The 22,169-nt window shown below is 44.7% G+C and overlaps 1 protein-coding gene across 1 annotated transcript in view; it reads left to right on the plus strand.

Annotated features, from left to right (window-relative positions):
• The window catches only part of LOC128708403 (neuroligin-3), a 58,960-nt gene that overhangs the window by 31,798 nt on the left and 4,993 nt on the right, over positions 1–22,169 (plus strand). The window contains exons 2-7 of the mRNA XM_053803380.1: positions 14,747–14,964; positions 15,080–15,229; positions 15,930–16,992; positions 17,584–17,702; positions 17,822–18,082; positions 19,482–20,432. Of these exons, the coding sequence (XP_053659355.1) occupies positions 14,747–14,964; positions 15,080–15,229; positions 15,930–16,992; positions 17,584–17,702; positions 17,822–18,082; positions 19,482–20,432 (2,762 nt within the window). The remainder of the gene's footprint in view (positions 1–14,746; positions 14,965–15,079; positions 15,230–15,929; positions 16,993–17,583; positions 17,703–17,821; positions 18,083–19,481; positions 20,433–22,169) is intronic.

A 22,169-nucleotide genomic window follows, 5' to 3' on the forward strand; every position in this document is an offset into this window, starting at 1 on the left:
GGCTTGCTGATATTCACAGCACACGAATTATGTGTGTGTGGGCAATAAAATTTGGCGATCGTGATCGGAATATGTGCCGCTGCATAGAATTGAAAGGATGAAATGATTTTGCCCGGGGTGTTGCTTTCGACAAATAATCCCGGCACAACAATCGGATGGGAAATGTAGCAACGGTAAGAGTAATTGTGCTGAATTGTTCCATTATTATTTCATGCGTGTTTTCATTCACATAATGCGTTTGGTTTTGTGTGCAATAATATTCAACCAGATAATTAAAAACCCTGCTAAACACGACAATCTACCCCTGCCCGTATTCGCTTGAATGACATTATGCTTCAAGGAAGTTGATCAAAGAAAACATTATTACTTCCCCGTTAGCATGCTAACTTCTTCACGGAATTCTGCACTCGCATGCCACAGGTTTAATGCTGTTTTAAAGTTCGAACATTAACAACTCTTATCTTCCGACGACCAGCTTTTAACTCACCTCTTTCTCACGCCCGCTCTCCGGTAGCCGGAAGGTCCATGACTTTGGGTAATCTTTTGAACATTATACCCATTCCGCAGTGGTACATCGATTTCGCCAACGGAAGTTTCATCAATATTATTGCTTCGCTACCTGGGCACCCGCACCCGTTAGCCACACGTTAGCCCCCAAAAACTTCCCTTAACTTTATGCTCATTTAATCTTTTGCATGAATGAGTGCTGCCGAACAGCTGGCTGCCGGGTTTGAGGGGAGGGGGGTGCGACAGAAACTTTTCCACTACATATCGTTTCCTCAAATCAAAGGCTTTCAGTGTAGTGTGCCCCAAAGCTCACGGTAAGTCTTGCGATGAATATATCATCAAACTTATGATCCCTTGCCGGATGGTTGGTACATGCGTACTATGTCTCGATCAACATTTTCCGTATAAAACTTCTCGTACGTGCGCAACGACGAGCGGCGTAAAGTTCTTTGCTACCGTTTTATCTATGTTTCTTGCTGCATGCGTCATGCTTTCATAAATGTTGCAATGGAATGTTTCATCTCGTTCGTCAGTGCCTACTACGCAGTAGATTAGTTTAAAAGTGTACTACGTAAAACTGCAAATTAGAATAGAGAATTTAAAGAAAGGTATAACGTATCCCAACCAAAAATATTGTTCCTCGTTCACAAACAACCCATTCACAACACACAATTTTAAACCACGCTCCGAAACACAATACAAAACACGAATAAATATTTATCAAAAAGCCCTCGTTCAAGCTCGACCGCTTCCGCACCGCAATCATTTTCCTGCTTCAACCGCAACTTTCACCGATCGGTTCCCTCTGTGTGGACGGTTTCCACGCTAATGCTATTATGTGCCGGTTTTGGGGTTGAGGTTACCGGGGTTCGACGAGTTCTTGCAGCCCTCCGGTCAGAAAGTTCAGCACTCGCTTCACCCGGCTCGATCGATTTCTTCTCGGGCAGGAAATTTTTTCGTTCGCTTCTGCTTCGAAACCGCAAACGTCTCGACATGACTGTGGCCACTGGGCATCGCCTCAATAGAACCATTAAACCGCAATCCGATAGAGCAATTTTAAATCGATCAAACCCGAAGAAAAAGAGACCCGATTACCGGGGTTTTGGAACGGATGGATGCTTTCCACTGAGCTATTTCTTGGAAATCGAGAAAAGTTGTTTTTGTTTCAAGGTTAAGTTCAAAAATTTAGAAATCCTTTTCTAAACATTGAATTATGCTTTTTGGTTTGTTAAATTTTCCACCGTAATCAATTCCATCCGTCGTAATTTACTTTAAATTACTAGAATCGTTTTATTGTCACACACATATCCTGTAAGTAACATTCACTGCTCGACTTCATCTACATCAACAAACACGGTACTAAATCTTGCCCAACAGTAGGTATCAGGGGTTTTATTGCAGCTCGGGAAAAATAGCTCGTTTGTCTTGTGATTGAGCTAGAAACGTAACCCCCACCCCACACACACTAGAACACACCAGAGATTGGTTCAATCGGAGAACGAGTTGTAAAGTTCCATTAATTATTGCACAACCCATTGCTGGATTACGATCAACATGGCTGTTTGTCCAGGATTTGCGAAACACCAGTGGTACCGTAAAGTGTCAGCAAATCCCGACACGTGCTATCGGAACGGGAGGCAACCCGCTATCAAGCCTCCCGTGTACCTATCGCACCTGGTCTCATGGGTTGGCATGATTCACGCACACATTCTCTTTTTCTTTGCTGCACGGCGCCGTGACGAAAGCAATTGTACGTACGTACATTCGGTGTCGGCGTTCTGAAACAATTGCCATGCTTAACGAGCTGAATGAATTATGGGGCTCCGTACCAAGTGAGTGCTATTTGAGCTAATGTACTTGGTGAAATCTACCCTGAGAGTGACATTTACTAGCATAGGAATAGCGTTTGAATTTGATAGGTTGAAGTTTTGAATCAATATCTTACGGGACTTTTGGAGAAGTTTATGGCGTTTAGATGTAGTTCAGATGTGAGAGTTCATAATTTGAAGCGTATAATGAATAATAATCAAAGAAAAATGAACTATTTTTGTATAATATGGAGACCCAAAACATCCCACAAAAATTAATCAGGTAGTATAATACTGCAGGCATGAATAAACAGAGAGGTCTTCTGGATATTGTTTAAAGAAAACTTTACATACATTAGACAAATTTGTAATACAAATATTCAATTCACCATTATTTATAACGTTTTTGAGGTATAATGTTTACCAATTTTAAAAACCTAGTCTTGACACAATCACGTTTGAAGAACTGAATCCCTTCGAGTGTATCGCTTGTCAGCCGTTGGCTGTTTAGTGTCTCACATACTTCGTCTAAAGTTGACGATAAGACAAATTGTAACAGGATTTTTAAAAAATAATTTGTGCAGTGTACTACTTGATATGATTTTCCTATGATACTAAACTGAGCAAGCCGTAAAGACCGAAAATTACACACCTTAAACTACCGTCTCAGCTTCACGGACAACTGTAAACCTTTTCAGTTCTCAAGCCTCCAACCAATTTCTCCAAACCAAAAATCTCAACCAATTTATTTTTTCATTGAGTTGAGTAGACGAAATCATTGTTATCGATGGGCGAAAATTTAATCATTCCTGGAACTCGCAAAGCCTTATGCCACCCGGGGCAAACTGCTGACCAGCGCGTGTGCTGTTTTCTAGCCGCTCAGGCCAGCGATTACACTGATTTCCATTCTACTTTTCGGACCCGGTCGATCGATCCCGGTTGTCGGTGGGTGTGCCAAAGTGCTGTTGAACTAATTTGAATTCGGTGCTGCTAACCAACCAACAGCCGACGGTGGAGGATGGGAAGGACTGTGAGTCGATTTTCGGTCGAACTTTGGTTAAAGCTAGTGAACCATCGTTGGGCCTGGACCCATCCGGAGAAGCTTAGGCTAATGAAACGTTTCGTTTATTTATGCATCACAAATTTTTGCAATTCAAAGTAAGCACAACCACTGAAAGGGCAGCCATATTTTCGCTTTTCTTTAGGCAAGCAGTTCTGACTCACTTTCTGCTGCGTACTGTGCTGGAAGCTGGTAGAAGCAAACAGAACGCTTTTGAACGGTTCTGTGCTTGTGAGTTAACCTTCAGGACTAGAATTGAAACAGAAGCCAATAATGCAAATAAAACATGATTTGCGGAATGCTTTAGCAATCAATGATGTCAATTTACATTTTTCAATAAACTACGAATGTTTCTGTTTTTTTTTCGTCCTACCGACTTTCTTGAATAGCTCTGCCCTTTTTGTGAAGCAAACAAATGGCTGGAAAAGAACAAACGCCTATTCCAACACATGATGGACGGCTGACACTAGCTTTCATAACTAGCGAGTGTCTCGTGATGTAAGCCTAGCCGCACTTCCTGTCACCCGTCCGCCGTACCGTGTTGACTTACGGCTTACGTGTGTCTGCGTTTAAATATTCCTTCGGCAAAAACTATCACCTCTCGATCGGCGAACCACACCGGCCAAAACGTGTGGAAACAGACACGCAACGGCGTGGTGCGACGTGCTCCGAAAGGGGCTTTTGATGTATGAACTAGGCATTCTTCCATCAGCATCCCATCGCTCATCGCGTTGATGAGTCCCCAAGGGCGTGAAAAGCTAATAAATACCTGTCGGTTTTCCTAGCTGCTCCCGTACCGTACCGGCGACCACAAATGGTATCTCTGGTGCGGTAGAACAAACGAGCTTCACAATGGTGGAGTTTTGTTGACGTTGATTTTGATGGGAAGAGGGGAGGGGAGGGGGGGCAGGGTGGAGGGGGGGGGGGGGGAATGTTCGCTCACATCATTTTTCCAACGTCACATTGAGGTTGGGGTTGAGTAAAGAAAACCAGAACAGAAGATGTTGGCAACGTGGCAAGGAGGAAAGATTCTTTAGTGGAAACTCCATGTGGCTTAGGCCTTGGGTTACAGAGTCATGTGTCTTCTTCTATACCTGCGATACCTTAGCACGTGGTTGAGTCGCTTATGAATCATTATTTTTGTTCAACGTATTTAAAGTCTTTTTTAACTTATATTTCATATAAAATACCAATTTCCATGCTGTTGGCGTAGTACAGCGATCGGAATAATCGGAATAATCGGAAATATTAAATTTAATACTTATATTTAAATATTGTGAAAAAGAGCAAAAATCAGGGCACATCGCTTTTCACATTTGAAGATTTTCATCAAATTTACCGTAGTTTACACATCTTTTATTTCTAGTAGATTTAATGATAGTAAATTTCTTACCTAAAGTAGCGTAAATATAGCTATAATTTGTGGTAAAATATTAACTAGTTTGGCATGGATTGGATCATTTTCGACGAAGAGTCACAATGAAAGTGCGTAAGAGTCGCCCAAGAATCGCGAGCCGAACTTTGCCGACCACTGTCGAACATAGTCAAACAAATGGTCAAGCATTGTTCATTGATTTATTCAGCTTAGATTTTGCTTTAAACACTTTTTCAAGCCCAATACGGTCGCGCTGAGCTTTAAACGTGATTGCAATTGAAATAAAACCCATTCGCAGCTCGTTACGTTTTATTCGATGCAAATAAACCACATTGAGGAAACCGTGAACAGATGCAATAAACATAAGCATGCAATTCCGTTCATAACTGCACCGATGTTGTTGTTATTCAATTAAACAGCATCTGCCAGCCATCCGCCACGGGAAGTTTCTTAAGTCTTCTGTCCGCGGCACGCGGCCCCCAAAACAAAGCACACATTGTTGCTGTTCATCAACGTCCAATAAAATCAGATGAGCACACGGGTAACGTAGAGACGTCAAAACCATCGAATCCTACTTCTTCATTACGAAGGAACGAAGCTCCGGGCTCCGGGAACAATCAACGGGCGCTCACACAACCGTAACCGAGAAACACATACATACACCTTGCCGCTGTCACTCGGTGTCACATCGACCGAACCCGGTGTATATGCTGATTCTCGCCGCGTATCTTGCAGTGGATGTGAAGTTTTCAATTTGGATGCTCGCGCGGCCATCATGCGGGTAGTGTAGATTCTCAAGACGGAATGCCATCATCCGGCACTTGGCAGTACATTTCGACCGTGCACGATTCTCTGCGACTGGTAGGAGCAGCCAAACATGGCAAGCGCCAATTCGCACCGAAACCAAATTCCAACCAGTCTCATCTGTATCTCATCGGCGCACAATACGCTTGTGGAGAATGCGGTGCGGATAGTGTTGCCGCTACCATGCGCAACGGCAAACTAATGCCGAGGTTCACACATTTTACGACACATGAGCTAAATTACATCTTTTCGCTGTCACGCGTGCTTCGACGCGAAAATGGCCCTTTTGCGTTCCCGCCGGTGCGTACAGCGCAGCGCATCCTGTCGCTTTAGCGGGAAGCGAGTTGTATACTATTTTCCTGGGACCAGGGTCCCATCAAAACCCGCGTGCAAGATGCCATCAGCTATCGTGTGTAGCCACACGGGCGGGCACGGCATCTGAATGCGGGCGGGCGCACTAGGAAACATGAAACTATTTCCCGCCAGCATAAAGTGTTGTTCGCTCGTTCGATGTTTGCTTAGAATTTCTAATATGGGCCATATTGTTTGCACGTGCTAACAATTCACCATGCGCGCTCCCTCCCTTCCCCCGTTTCGCCGGAATGAATTTCCGCAACTGTTGGAAACTGGCTGCTGCCCGACGTGGATCCATTCATTTCTGGAGCACAGTACCGAACCGTTTGTAGTTGGGAGGATGTTTATGTTGTTTGAAGCTTAAATTACGAGAATTTTGCACAGTCGCGTGAGTGTTATTTTCAAAACCTTTACGCTTCGATGAAACGCGTCCTTGCACGCCATAGCTGTATGCGCATTCTTATATTAGTGATATTCTGCTGTATCCATTTATCTAATGTGACACTCTAATTCACACGGGCCAGGGTGTTCCATTGATTCCCTTCGCACATCTTTCAATTCAATCAGTTTTCCATTGTAACTTACTGGAACGAAGACTTGCGTCAACTGCTGCACAGTAATGAACAATTCGTCGATGACGTTGGGCTTCTTTTGCAGGTATCAATGGGATTGTTATTTATTGCACGCCTCGTGATTGCATGATTGTACGATTTATTTTCATGATTTCACGCCGTGTTGGTCGAGATTCGCCGATCCGATTCGACCAATGAAGTACTCTTGCCCAAGTGGCATTCGTCTATTGTCGAACATGTACGAATTACTGCTTTCCGAGGCCTTTTCTGGCATAATTCATACAGTTTTTCGTACGAAACTATGATTTTTTTTGAGCCGCTCACACGGCGAGGCTCTACGCGGCCACCTATTCCGCCCGCCATTAGATCCGCCACTAGTTATTATAATCATTCACAAGGCATCTACAATCATCGCATCCTGTTCATCGCAACCCTTGTGAATAAATTCATAGGGCACTATGATTCAAGTTATTTTGTGTATTTCTGCAGAAGCCACTAACTAACCACAATGGGACAACGTGTATTGTGATTGTCGCTACTTGTCATGGCTATTATTACATCTTGACATAATTTACATGGATTTCAACCCGCTTATTGTATCGATTTTCTAGAATCGTTCCGATATTACACGGCTCTGAAGCACCGTTTCATATGTTATACACTGTGATATTGAGTTGTTATAGTCTTCCAACGTTATATGCGTTTTTGTTCTTTTCTCTTACGCGTGGTTGAACCTTCTACGCTCTCCATGCTTTGTTGTCCTAACTCTCTTCTGTTGTGCCATAGGATGTCCACATGTATAGAACGTCGAAGGGTTTCATCACAGACGAATCTATTAATAATCTATTACATTCAACTATTAGGATTCATTGTTATCAAATCGACCTTCATAGCCTTGATGGCACATGTTTTATATAGAATCGTTGATTGCTATGAATTTCAATGACAATGCGCGTATGGCAATGTTAGTTCAACCATTTAATACATATATCAAGATACTACATTACCATAGCCTTAAGGGCATTCCATACAACAATATGCAGAACGACTTATTAAGTTGAATGATAAATAAAATATTCTTTAAACATGTTTTGAATCCATTACAATGCCAATGCGTTTTCAAGTCACAGCATCCATTCTTTGCTCCTAGACAAATTGTTTCACGTTGAGTAGATTTCAAACGGATAACTCTAACCAGTGGCCCTCTTATCGCATTTCTTTATCTGCTTAATACCATCGGTTTACTTCTCTATTTGTTCACATTCTGCCACGTTTACATACATTATTACCACTTTGAATCAAAAGGATGTCGGCACACCAGCCCACCCCAAATGGAAGCTTATGTTGGATTGAGCAAAAATCGAAAATGCACAATTCAAACGTATACATAAGCGTCGTACACCCCCACGCGAGCAGGTCCCGAGACTTTCGTTCGTGCAGGGAAAGCCTGTTTTTGTCATGACCCAGGCTGGATGGGTGCTTGAAGTACTTGTGCAAGCAAATCACCCTAAATCCGATGGTGGCCTTCGGAGCCGCTCGTACGGCATCAACATATGGTGGAAAGGATATAAAACGCTTCCCAATATGTTTTACAAACAAGATCAATCTCCCCATGGCCTCGGGGCCATATGACAGGCGGCACGGTGAAGATGAAGAGATAGTATACGCTGGGCCGGTCGCTGCTTTCAGCAACAGCAAAAACACACGAACGCCATAAGAAACTTAAGCAAAAAAGCAGCAGTAGCACGAAAAAGTTTACCCCAATTTAGGGGCTGATTTTGATATCGTACAACCAGCATCCACTTTAGCTGCGCTTCAGCCTTGACTTTTCGCCTTCTTCATTCTTCAGCTTTATGTTAAATATTTCGCCCGCGCTCCGTAACCGCTTTGAACTGTGCCAAACGATTATCTTACCCAACGGTGGACCACTGGTTGGCCACCGTTGTCCTCCACTGCCATGGCAATCGTTTAAAAACCCCAAAGAACCCCGAAGTGAAGGTTTTGCACGAAAAATAAAGGAGACGAAAGCATAATGCACGATACAAAAATAAAAATAGCTCTTTTGTTTTTGCCCGCTGCAACCGAGGGCATTTAGTCCAGAAATTTACCAACTCCAATCAAAGCGGGATATTATCTTGCCACAACATACCATCTCACGGTAAAGCGAAACCGAGCGGGCTAAAAAATATATGTATAAAACACACAGTTCACATTTTTGCTGCTAGGTTTCTAGGTAAAAGAAAACCTCCGTCAAAGTATCAGCCAAACGGGGCCAAAGTGAAGGCAATTTTATTCCACTGAAACTTTCGCTCATTCCTTCGCTACCGGCCGGTGAATTGTGGCGTGGGACGAGGCTCGGGAAGTGGTAACAAAAAACATAGAAACACAACAAAAAAAAACACACACACACCCACTCACATATTTACGGTCGACCCTTTTGCTGCCTCGTGCTGCCAAAATGATCATGATAGGAAAGAGAAAGGCTTTCCATTCTCAAGACAACAGCAACAAAAAAAAAACAATAAACGAAAGCACTGACAGTGCACAGTGAAGCAAAGCACATCTTTACATCAGGAAAGTCCCCGGAGAAGAATAAGGCGGAAATTTGAGTGGGGGATGTGTTTTTTTTGCTGTTATCACACCCTACACATCTACATCTACACCACCAACAGCCGAATGCAATTATTGCTTTCTTTGCAAAATTTGGTACATTTTATATTTCTTTCGTCTCGCTTTTTTTTCCTAACGATTTACCTTGTGCCAGTGCCGCTCAATGTGCCACTTTCGAATCACACAAATTCCCGAATTCGCACACGCACGCACACACAGCTGTGTCCCAAAATTATTTACTTCCTGCCACGAACAGGCCGACGTTTGCCGAAGACTTTGCAAGTTTTGCATTTATTTACGAGCTGGGCGTAGTAAAGCTTTTCTCTTTCTTTCCTTTTCGACTTCAATTTCCGGGTTTGCGCCGCCAGTTATTCGTTATTGTCTTTCTTTAATCCTTTTCGGCAACGCGTCACCTTGCAGTGTTGACCGGTGCTATAAGGTTGCAGGAACGTTCCATGGTGTTGTGTTGCGAGTTGGGAACTCGAAAAGGGACGTACCGAAGAAAAAAAAAATAAACCGGTGCCAGATCGAAATCCGTAACGGGGTCGTAAACTATCGTTTTTCCCGAAATTCGAATGTCTCTTTCAACATATCCTCCATCCAGCCGTAACGTGTTCCAAGGGGAGCAAAACCAAAAAAAAAAAGTGCTAAGGAAAAACCAATCCCAGAAACACAGATCCCAGGTCTCTCGGGTGCGGATCATCAATTTCGGGTTCCAACTGTGGCAGAAATTAGAGATATGGTTTTAAGTTTATTGCACCATCGCTATTCGATGCCAATGCTGTCTGTTAGAGGCATTGCCTGGGATAACTGATGCTAACGGGCAATGGTTTGGAATTTAATATGCGCCACGTTCCTTGCACCTTTTCGTAGCTCGAATTTAAGACTTCAAAGACTTCGCAACTTAGGAATTTATATTTGTCAACACATATCGATGCCATATTTATGCTGTGAAGCGGCTGGTGTAGTTATGTTTCTCGAAGAATTGATGTTGAAGGTTACTTAATTTTGACAGAACCGAGTAACGGTGAGTAACGCTGTGCGCCCACGGTGTGTAGAACACTGCATATTACTATTCCTGATGTCACTTGGCTTATATCAAGATACTCATCGTGAATGTTAATATTTAGCTTTGTGTATTAATTCTTCAAATATTACCACTCCTCCTCCAACCAGAACCACCAGAACCAGACAAAAGAACACTTATTCTCTCGTTATCCTAGCAATTTAAAAATAATGACAACATTGCGTAGGTTGCTTAGATTTCTATAAATATTCTACCATTAGCACCGTTAAGCCTTAGACTCCTACACTTGCAATTATTGCGAGAGCATCTATTTCAATTACTTGTTGCCTTTCAGTTCAATGTCAGCCGGCTGCTATTTAGATCCTCGCTCGCTCTTCCACGGCTGGTGAAAGCTGATAGCGCTTTATAATATTTGAAACGACTCCATATCCATCGGTGTGTGCAGTGGTTGGAGCCGCGTCGTTTAGCCAGTAATCACATTTCTTTTCAATCTCCAAATACCAACTGTGTCCCTTCAAACCAAAAAAAAAACAGCGCCTTCTCAAGTTGGTAGACGCAAACGCCGGTGACTGCCAAGAATGTACGAAATGGGAAAATGAACCTGATGATAGAATAAAATAAAACATCACCGTACGGGGCCCAAATTGTATCCGTAAAATGCAGGAAAAGAAAATCCACGTCCAAGCACTAGGCACATTCACCACCGAAAGCCTTGGGGTGTTTTCGAACGTGGGTTTATCTATCAATTCACCGGGCACTCACGCGGAAGGTGCGTTAAGGCAACACTCCCGCTGCGGAGTGTTCCCACACTTGCAGCCTGTACCTGCCCATCTTTCAGACGGCTTTCGTTTGCTTGCTCCTTCTGCAATGCTCCCACCATAATCATAATCATAACACGGATGATAGCAAAGACATCGCGGCCCAAATCACAAGCGCCCTTACGTGCAGATCTTCCGGTCCGTGCGAAAGCTGCTGCCTCGGTGAAGATTGCCCCCGGGGCGTTGTGTTGTGGTGCGCTAATTTTCTCTTTGATGCAGGTGGTGGTAGTGTCGTCTGTATCACAAAACACTTACCTACCATTTTCCCCAAACCGCCCGTCCGTCTGTCGGCCTATGGACACGTCTAAATTACATCCAAGCCGGACCGGGAGGGGGGATTGGTTTTTGATGATGGATATAAAAAGTGACTTTACCGGTCGACATCGACACATTTAGGTGGCACTAACAACACCACCACCATCACCACCAACTAGCATGACACGAAACCGGCCACAACATCGTCATTTCACAAATAACATCCTACTCGTTTGACACTCGTCTCTGTGCTGTCATGTGGGCTTTAGCCTCACGGTTACGGGATTTGCTCGGGTCAGCAGATGCTGATGATCTTCACCGACCGGTCCGTTCCACCGCATTCCGGCGCATAACTTCCCGCCCCGGTGCCCTCGCGCGCACTAATGATGTTCACTCATGTCTGTGGCAACTGCAGCTAAAATCCACCCAGCAACCCGAGTTCGCGTCAGCCCGGCTAAACCAGAAAACCACAAACACACTCGCACGCGGGTGTACGAAAAACGAGCAAAACCTGACTCGTCGCGGCAACCGGATGGTGACGCCACCGGTGACATGTGACCTTCGATGTTTGCGATGGGTATTATCATAATGGTAATAACCGTATAAAAATAATTATTTGTCACCCAAGAGAAACCTGCCGGGCGAAGGCGTTGGTGATGGAAACCACGTCAAAGCAAACGAGGAGACATAAGAGGAAATTATATTTATTTTTTCCATACAGTTGGTCAATGGTTTAGAATTATTCGGATGCTTTTTCTATTGTGGATCACACTGCTGTTCTATGAATAAATGACGAGATTTTGTCCACACGACACGTTCCGCACCCCGAAGGCGGGTGACGCTTTTTTGTACTTAGAATATTCTATTGCTTTGTTGATACGAAATCAATAGATCAAGGTTCTTAGAGTAAGTTAAGAATAAACAACAAAAGAGTAATTTTAAACTTCTATAGAACTGTAATTCGTAATACATTTGTTTTTTTTTTTTACGTTTTTGTCACATGATGCTGAAACAAGCGCTGCACATCTGTTGATGTTTTTTATTCAACTAGTAGTATTTTTTGGTTGATAGAACAGTTTTCTCTGCTGCTTATTCCATAACTTTTGCTAAGTTTCTCTAATCCTTTATGCGAAAAATGTTTTGCTTTTCTCTGACATCTACTTCGGTAGTAAGGGCCGGAGAATTCTTTTTTTTCTTGCGATAACCAATCTTCTGGCCATCCCAATTGTAGTGTTTTAAAATATTTTCGATACATTCAAAGTTATCAAAATTTAAAACTTTTTATTTCCTTCGTGCATTTTTTTTTGGAAATTGGAAAAATCAAATTCTACACCCGCAGGAAACTTTACTGCTTCGCGCTTTTCGCGGAGTAGGTCTTATAGTATAAAAAAATTTAAAATACTTATTTAGCATTTGAAATTATTTTGAATGCTACTGTTAAAAGAACAACATTAACAATGTACACAACAAAACATTATCATCGCAAAGCTATCCCCGCATCGAATCTCCCGTCGGTTGGCTACATTGTGGTTTTTTCCCCCTTCCCTTTTATTTTCTACTTCCGCCCCAAACCGTACGCCAAAAACCGTGAGCAGAGCATGTCAAAAAGCTTCATACACTCCATAACACTCCATCAATTTGACTGCAGTTGTATCCGCAAAACCGGCAACATATGCAGCAGATTGGTTGATTGGTTGAACAATGGTGACGCGTGATCGTTCGACTGCGCGTAAATATTCTTTCATAATCACAATGCCCAAACAGTGCCACAAACCCCACGGAACATATAATCGCTATCGTGGTTTGATGCTAGGTAGCAATATATCCGAATATCAGTATATATTCTCTCGAACCTGCAGTACCGTATTTGAGTAAAACTATAACTATAAATCGTTTTAAATTCCACTCTTGTTTTATCACACTTTTCCGCTTGTCACGCCTTATCGACAACGCTGTCGGAGAGATGATTTTTTTTTGCAGTAATGGAATGAAAAATAAATTCGTTATGCCAAATTACTCACCATAATGTACCATACTAATAACATGACAGTACACTATTGCAAACAAAAAACCCAAACACCCGAACAAGTGCAATTGATTTGTAGCTATTCAAAGGCTGACCTAGTTGAATTTATGCTGATTGTCCCCTTGTATGCCGTTGCCAAGCATTGAAACTGGGGGGAAATAAATTTCACCTTTCATTTTTTGTTGTTGCAGCTAGGTTTCAATCAATTCGTGGTGCAAATAATTCAAGCTATTATAATGAAATAAAAATAGCGCGTTCCATTATGTTGCACCAACGCGTGCATCATCACAACAAAGCAGCAACATCTCATTAGATGTACGTGCTCGAAGAACGTCATCATTCGATTATAGAATGCAGAACATCAAAGAACTCGTATACATGTATGGCACATATTTAGCGTTTTTTTTTTATATGAATAGCTTATCTGCTTTTTTTTTGCTCAAAATGCATTGGTAAACTTTGTGCTAGGCGGAATGAATTATGGATCGTCAATTAAAAATAATGATGTGTTGTTAATTGCATCGGATTAAAGATCATTGTACCACTAACAAGCTCGGTTGGAAATGAAAATGTTATGTTGGCTTTAAATTTTACCGGCAGCTATGTATCTACACAATTTTTCCCCAGTTTTTCGTACAATGACTGATTAAACTTGTGTAAGTTTAATTATTTTACCATACTCGTTACTTTGGCTCAATAACATTCGATAATCTCAACATTTTATACCGCATTTACACACTGGTACTAGTTAAAAATAATGTCTCAATTAACACGTTCACTCAGACAACTTTCCCACCCATTGCCACCCGAAAATATCAACATGCGCTATGCAGATTATGTGAGCTACTTAAATCGATTGACTATTTTCACCCCAAAATCACCACAACAACCTACCGCAGATGGTGATTCTATATCCCAAAGCACAAACACACACACCCGGCCAGCAGTAGCTTTTTAATGATGTGCCATCCCTAGAACCCGCCCTAGAACGAAAAACCCGCCCCGCTTGACAACTGGGCAAACGGCCTACCCTGCCACGAAGGCAACATTCTGACAGCTTCGGAAAAAGGCGCTGCCCCACTGCTCGTTACGAACTCGTTCAGAAACAAATTCCAAACCAATCAAAACTACTATTTCGGGGTTTCGGTGGATGTGATTTCTGTTTATGGTGCGATATCCCGCCCACCCGCCGGAGTGGTCCCAGTGTCCCTCGAGGGTGGGGCGAGGGGGGGGAGGGTGGATATTCCGATTATAATAGACCGAAGGAACCGATCAGGACATGTTGCTACACACGGTCTATCTGTTTCCACATGGCAGCTTTGAGCGGCAAACCGAATTCCCGTCCGAGTTGCAGAGTGTTTTCTTGTTTCAAATAGATATGCTCGTTCAATTCGTACCAATACAACCAACAAAGAAAACCCCCAGTACTGATCGTTTCAATCCAACATTCTCCTACACTGGCATGTCTCCGTCTCCCTCACACAGGGTAAACTTTTCTCTGACACATCACGCTTGCTCTTCTCTTTGCAGATTTAGTCCAACTCGTACGCCGTCACCCTGGGACGGCATACGGATAGCGGATAAGTTTAGTCCGGTGTGTCCCCAGCGACTGCCGAATGTAAATAACGAAACAGCAGCTTTAGATAAGATGCCAAAAGGACGACTGGAGTACTTGAAACGTTTGCTACCTTTTTTACAGAACCAATCGGAGGACTGTTTGTATTTGAATGTATTCGCTCCAGTTCATGGTGAGTACGCGGCGCCGGGATGCAGTTTCATGCTGCAGCATGCATGCAGCACCGTTCTACCGACGCTTACACACATTTTCTTCTTCTTTATCTCATTCCGCACACTCGCCGACAGCCACTCAAAGTGACAAGAAACTGCCTGTTATAGTATTTTTACACGGAGAATCGTTCGAGTGGAACAGCGGCAACCCGTACGATGGAACCGTGCTAGCCAGTTACAGTGATTTAGTCGTAGTTACGTTAAACTATCGGTTAGGTATATTGGGTAAGTTTCCGCCATTCCGCCATGCACTGTGAATAGTTTTCTAGCGAACGGTTTGTGGAGTGTTGTGCTCGATTCCTTGAATGCCGATGGCCCACTTCCCACGGACCAGCTCCAACGCTTCCCAACCATCAAAAACCACTCCGAGCAAATGTATCCGTTCATCAATCATGCAGGATGATGAATAACCCCCATGGCTAAGTTTATGGCGCCTTTCACCCCACACCCATGGCTAACCCCTGGTGGCCAACAACAACAACAAAAACAACATTTCTCTTATTCGCCCAGTGCCAAAGAGATGATGCAAGGAATATTCTCATCCGATAATACAACTCACTTTTGAAAAACCTGAACGCTCATCGGTCGGGTTTGGACGCCGCACGTTATGGGCACGCTATTGATAAACATCAAACGAAACGGGCTTTTGCGCTGCTGATTTTGTATTTCATTTGCAGTTTCGACCCATCATCGTAACCGTTCATTAAGTTAATCGATTATTCATTTCTTATTCATTCGGCATTACCGATTTCTGCCACTCATAGCGTGCTAGGCATGCGTTTGGCTAATGGATGCTCGGAACTCTCGGCACGAAAGCGACCATATACGTGGAAACATTTCCCTTTGAACGAGAAAGTCTTCTCTTGCAAGTACTGCGGTGGCACACGCTAACCGACCACCAACCCTCTGATCGTATACTCGACAGGTTTTCTAAATGCCAATCCCAGTCCACAGCTGCGGGCACGCGTCGCTAACTACGGCCTGATGGACCAGATGGCCGCACTGCACTGGGTGCAGCAGAACATTGCCAAGTTCGGGGGCGATCCAGCGACGGTAACGCTCGCCGGCCACGGGAGCGGTGCGGCCTGCATCAACTTTCTCATGACCTCCCCGACGATGGTGCCGGGGCTGTTTCATCGTGCGATCCTGCTGTCCGGTTCGGCCTACTCATCCTGGGCCCTGGTCGAGGACCCGGTCGTGTATGCGCTAAAGCTCGCCAAGGAAGTGAACTGCTCCATCCCGGAAGATCTGATCAAGAACCACGAGCAGATCGTCGACTGTCTGCGGGATGTGCCGCTGGAGGAGCTGTTCGGGGCTGACATTCAACCGCCGAGCTTTCTGAGCGCGTTCGGCCCATCCGTGGACGGCGTCGTGATACGGCCCGGTCGCTCCAATCAGGACATTGACGAGCTGCCGGTGCGCGGTACCTCGAAACGCTCGCAGGGTGCGGCCGGTCGGTACGATCTGCTGTTCGGGGTCGTCACCGGGGAAGCCCTGTGGCGCTTCAGTGCGGCCGACATACAGAGCGGCTTCGAGGGCGAACGGCGCGACAAGATTTTGCGGACGTACGTGCGCAACGCGTACACCTACCATCTGAGCGAGATCTTCTACACGGTGGTGAACGAATACACGGACTGGGAGCGTACCGTGCAGCATCCGATCAATATGCGAGATGCGGCCGTGTCCGCACTGTCCGATGCCCAGTTCGTAGCCCCGCTCGTACACACCGGTGACATGCTGGCCCCACCACCGCCACTGCCCGGCCAGGAACCGTCCGGACCGAAATGTTTCTTCTACGTGTTCGACTACCAGACCAAGGACGGTGACTACCCGCAGCGGATGGGTACGGTGCATGGGGAGGACTTGCCGTACGTGTTCGGTGCACCGCTCGTAGATGGGTTTAATCACTTTCCGAGAAATTACACCAAGTCCGAGGTGGCCCTGTCGGAAGCGATTATGGTGTATTGGGCTAATTTTGCACGAACCGGGTAAGTGTAACTAGGAGGGGGGGTTGCCTTGCAACAAACGGTTCCCAGGGAACCAAACTACCTTCTGCAACATCCTTCCGTTTAATATCTTCAATAATTCCTCATAATTCCACCTGCAACATCACACAATTACATGATCCTATTACACTTGGCTTGACAATGTGTTACACGTCCAGCAGCATTCTTTAGAAACGGTGCGACATCAATGTAATCGATTTCACAATACCACCGATGTAATGAGAGAAATCAATTGAATTTGTTCACATAATTTACCCAACCGAACATCGCCCTTGATAATATTGAGCCTGTGGAAAGGTGATATCCTACTACCTCCATTTGGCAATCGTCATCATCAGTGTCACTCGCCTCTACCATGTTCGTGGGAATTCCATTTCCAGCGCACAATTCCTGAATACCTTGCATTTCTCCAATTCCCTGCATCCATCCATCGATCCACCCCAATCCCTACCAAACGCAATAACAGGTTCATTTCCCGGAAGGTACTTCGTTCGTCCCGAACCCCGTTCAAAATTAGTTCAATTAACATCATTAAACCTTTTTTTTCTCCTTTCATTTCCCAACGTAATCTAGCAACCCTAACGAGCACCATCGGCAGGACTCGATTCTGGCAGCGTCCCGCGAACGGAACCGCTTCCGCAGCATCAACTGGGAGGAGTACGATCCGGTGCATCAGAAATATCTGGAAATTGGTAATGCCATCGTGCCACCTTCTCCTCCTTCTTCCACCTCACGACCTCACGTACCGGAACAATTCGGTCCCGGGTTGTAGCGGCACGCCGTACTCACACCACCCATTTACTCCCGGCAGGTATGAAACCACGGATGAAGAACCACTTCCGAGCGCATCAGCTTTCGATCTGGTTGCGGCTAATACCGGAGCTGCACAAAGCCGGCATGGAGGACGTGATAGCGAGGCACAATCTCTTCAAAAACCACGACGACATGGACCTGTACGAGGGACTCGTCAAGCCGGACTCGTTCGCCGGCCGGCTCAACTACCTGGAGGACAATCTCAAGCGGCGAGGTATGCTAACGGGCGGTGAACTAGGGCACGCACTGCACGCCAACGGTACGTTTTGCTAAATTTCGCACGCTGCCTACAACAACAATGTAGTGGTTTATAGGGCCGTGGGGTTTCCCGAGGGGTTTTGGTGTGCCGGAAGGGAGTCAATATGTGGCGCTATGTCAGGAACGTTGCGCTGACCGCATAACACTAAACGAGCGAGTGGATGAAATTGTGCGTTCGAACCGTACGGGCGTTACGCTTACCATGAAACGGTCGGTTGTAATTTATTTGGAAATGTTCAACATTCCCCGTGTCAAACACATTTTCCCGGGATTCTAACTGCGTCTTGGTAAACTCGCTAGGTGGTGCTATATCGCTGTAGAAGTTCTCTGTTGGTTTCTGAATACGTTTAAACAGAGTTCAAAGTACAAAATTCAAGTAGAATTTAACAAATGGTAGCAAAACATATAGGAAATACATGAAAGAGTAACAAACACTATTCCAAAAACATATAAGGCATACTTCGTATATAAATCAGGGTATGCAACAACATGGAAGATATAGTTGGCAAAAGATGAGAATTACATTGGTTTGAAATAATTTTGCTTAAATAGGGTAAAGAACACGTTAAGAACGGTTCACGGTATGATCAGGAACGATTAGTGATGTCTGCTGTGAGCATGCTCTAATGATCATAGGATACCCTAGAACACTTAACAAATATGTGCCCAAGGATCTTTTCTTAGGAGCTGAAACTGAAGCTGGCTTACGACGTTGAATCTTGTTGCACGCCAACAAGTGTAATATGGACATTTGAACCTACAACACTCGACATTTGTTTAGATTTTTCCACATCCGTTGCCAGCTCATGGTCGGTGGCTCCACAACTATCTTTGCAGTCGGAAGGATGGCGAAGATCCTGGTGCCGTTTTATGCTGGGAAATACATAACGTGCAGGAACACTTTTCTTAAGCAAGGTTAAGATATCTACATGGTGCTTACATTCTAGAGGATACCAGAACAATGAAGATATTTGTAGTCTCCTTCTTTTCAGGCTCTTCGTTAGTCTTGAAGAATGGACTACTAACGGTTATTATAGCTAAAGATATTTTAGTGCATATTTTAGTTGCATACTATTGATCAGTTATATAAATTTTAACTGGTTTCAACAGTCTCTTTGGTGTAGCAAGAGACTGTCGTGGGTTGAGTATTAACATGAAAATCAGAGAATTGTTCTGCCTGTAACAGCCTTGGTTGAAGAAGAACCGGATTATTACAAGAATTACTTTCTAACATACTTATCTGGAATTCCCAATTATCTTCTTTTGTTACTAGAGTTTGTTTTGAAGTAGGACTCTGATTGTCACACTTTACTTTGATTTAACTACACCTAACGTTTCTATAATGTTGTTCTATAATAATGTCAACACCCTTTTCTCGCTTCGGCAATTCTTCGTTACAGTCGTCATGACAACGGCGGAACCAGTCCTACTAACGACCTGCATGCCAGTCGGTAACTACAGTGCGCTGGTACCAACGGCTACCATACTGAACGCTACCACCGACACGCTGGCCGGATTGGAAGCGGCCGGCTATGCGGCCTATTCTACAGCGCTCAGCGTCACCATCGCCATCGGTTGCAGTTTGCTCATCCTGAACGTGCTCATCTTTGCCGGCGTCTACTACCAGCGCGACAAGACGCGGCTCGAGGTGAAAAGCCTCCAGAAGCAGTACCAGCAGCGTGGCGGTGGACTCCACCAGCAGGGTCCGTTCGATCCGATCAAGCACGCGCACTACCATCTGGGCCATTCGCAGTCGGCGAACGTGATCGTGGACGTGGAGAATCACGATACCGGGGCGCTTATCCTGGCCGGCGATGTCAAGTCGCCGCACATCTGCACGAACGCGATGCAAATCAGCGTGATGAAGAGTGGTTCGCCCGGCGGTGTTGGCCACGGTCTGGACGGTCGTGGAAATGGTGGTAATTTGGGCAGTGGTGGTGGTGGTGGTGGTGGTGTGGGTAGTGGTGGTGGTGGTGTTGGTGGGGACACGACCAGCTGTAACGTACCGGCACCGAACGTGACGAAGATGCCGCTGCAAGCGAACAACACCTCCTACGGCACGACGAAGCTTCCGCCTCGCAGTGAACACATCGCAATACCGATTAAAAACTCCACCTTTATCGGTACGGGCGTTGGTACCGGTGGTGGCACGTTCGTCAGCGGCATGATGACACTTCCGAAGCCCAGCTCACAGCAACAGCAGCAGCATCAGCAGCAGCAGCAACAACATCAGCAGCAGCAGCAGCAGCAAGTACACATCCCGATGAGCTACAACCGGAACGAGTGTATGACGCTGCCGCGGAACATTGGCGGAACCGGGCACAGTGCAAATTCCGCCGGACCCAATGCAGGTAAACCGAGACTAGATTTCATGACCACACCGATATGAAAACGGACCACCACTACTACCACCACAAATAAACACCATTGACGTATCTCACCTACTGCACACAAAACCATATGACCACGAAGGGCACACCCTTAGCACCATCGAAAGAAGAAGCTTCCGGCGTGTCTTTGTTGTTTTCTTTGGCATTTTATCCTTACCCGTGCGGACGCTTTGATTATGGATTAGTACACCGAATTGCCCGAAGCACTTCAACCCAATATTCTGCACTATTAGACAGACAGTTCCTCCCCTTACATTTCCCGCTCCATGATCCCCAAACAACGTACCAAACCATCCCATTCGTTCATTGTCCAATGGCGGTAAGCACTAGTTTCAGTGCGCCTTTTCCTTGTTACCAATTAGGGACACGTTCAGTCTCCGACCAGTAGGGAAGCGGTGCACAAGCAGCTGGTGCCGGAAAGGGCGAGCACACATTAGGACGATTATGATTCTTATTCGATAGCAGCAAGACAGGGCACGATTCAAGCAGAAACTCCTGGCCGTACCGTTCTTTGTGTGTGTGTATGTGTATCTGCTGAAGAGAGTGTCCTTTCTTTCCTTTCTTTCGTAAGGACGCCCCATTGTTCCATTCGTTATGCTTTCTCATTATCCGTTATCTGATTGATTGTTAGTGAGGATGACCGCACGCTAGCGCTAAGGTAGAGAGCAAGGTTCGCGTTTCACGCCCTGGCTCCACTCCCCAGCAGGTTATCCGTTCTTCGCCATTAGCGCGAGCGAAGCCGAAACACGTGTACTCGATTGTTAGTTGGAGGTTCGTTAGGTTGTACAACCACAATTCGTTCGCTGTTACGTTTGTTTCCGTTTTACGATGTGGGTTTTGTGTGTAGCACATTCGGACAGCAGTGTTTGTGAAGTTGTAAGATGTAGTTTACAGTGGGACAGTTTAAAGGGCAGCGCAGTGAAAACAATACTAGCAGGATAAGGAAAAGGATGTTAAAGTGTCCGAGATCAGGTCTGTAAAACCGAACGTTCCGTCGGTGAAGAAAAACAAAACATGGACAAACGTGTGTTACAAAAGCTAAGAAAACCGTGTACCTATACGGGAGGAGGACGGAAAAACTATATCAGTAAATAAACACGAAGAACAAAAACCGTTTCAATCTTACACTTTGTGCGGAATTTCTCTCTCAATTTCCGAAATGAAGGGTAGGAAACATATGTCCACACAGGGAACATGGTGCTTCTATCATCTGCAGGGAAGACAGTGGTAGGCATTCATTTATTTTGTGTTTTCATTACCGCTATTTAGTTCCATTGTAATTAAATTTGTATTTCTGCTAAAATCAATCACATCAAACTTCATCGTTTAATTGAACGAATTAGAGATTAAGCTTTGCGCAAACAAATCACTACTGGGGTAAGTGTCAGCATGCCAACTATTTAATCATGCTGGAGGTGTTTGGAAGGAGAAAATTTTGATGTTCCTACGAAATATGATAGAAAATAAGTTTCTCTTTTAAGGAACAACGAAAAACACCATTAAACATAGTGAATGCAAGTAAAAAAATCAGTTTTTGTTATTGTTCCATTGTATTAATGATGGTGGCTTGTATCCTGCTAGGTTGGATAAGGACGTTATCGGGCAGCCCGATAAGGATGTTATCGGGCAGCCCGTTTAGGATCAATCTTTTTATAACACATTCATCAAGACTTCATACGATGTTTTTTTTTATTTTCC

Source organism: Anopheles marshallii, chromosome 2 (genome assembly GCF_943734725.1).
Source record: "Anopheles marshallii chromosome 2, idAnoMarsDA_429_01, whole genome shotgun sequence".
NCBI classification, from domain to species: Eukaryota; Metazoa; Arthropoda; class Insecta; order Diptera; family Culicidae; genus Anopheles; species Anopheles marshallii.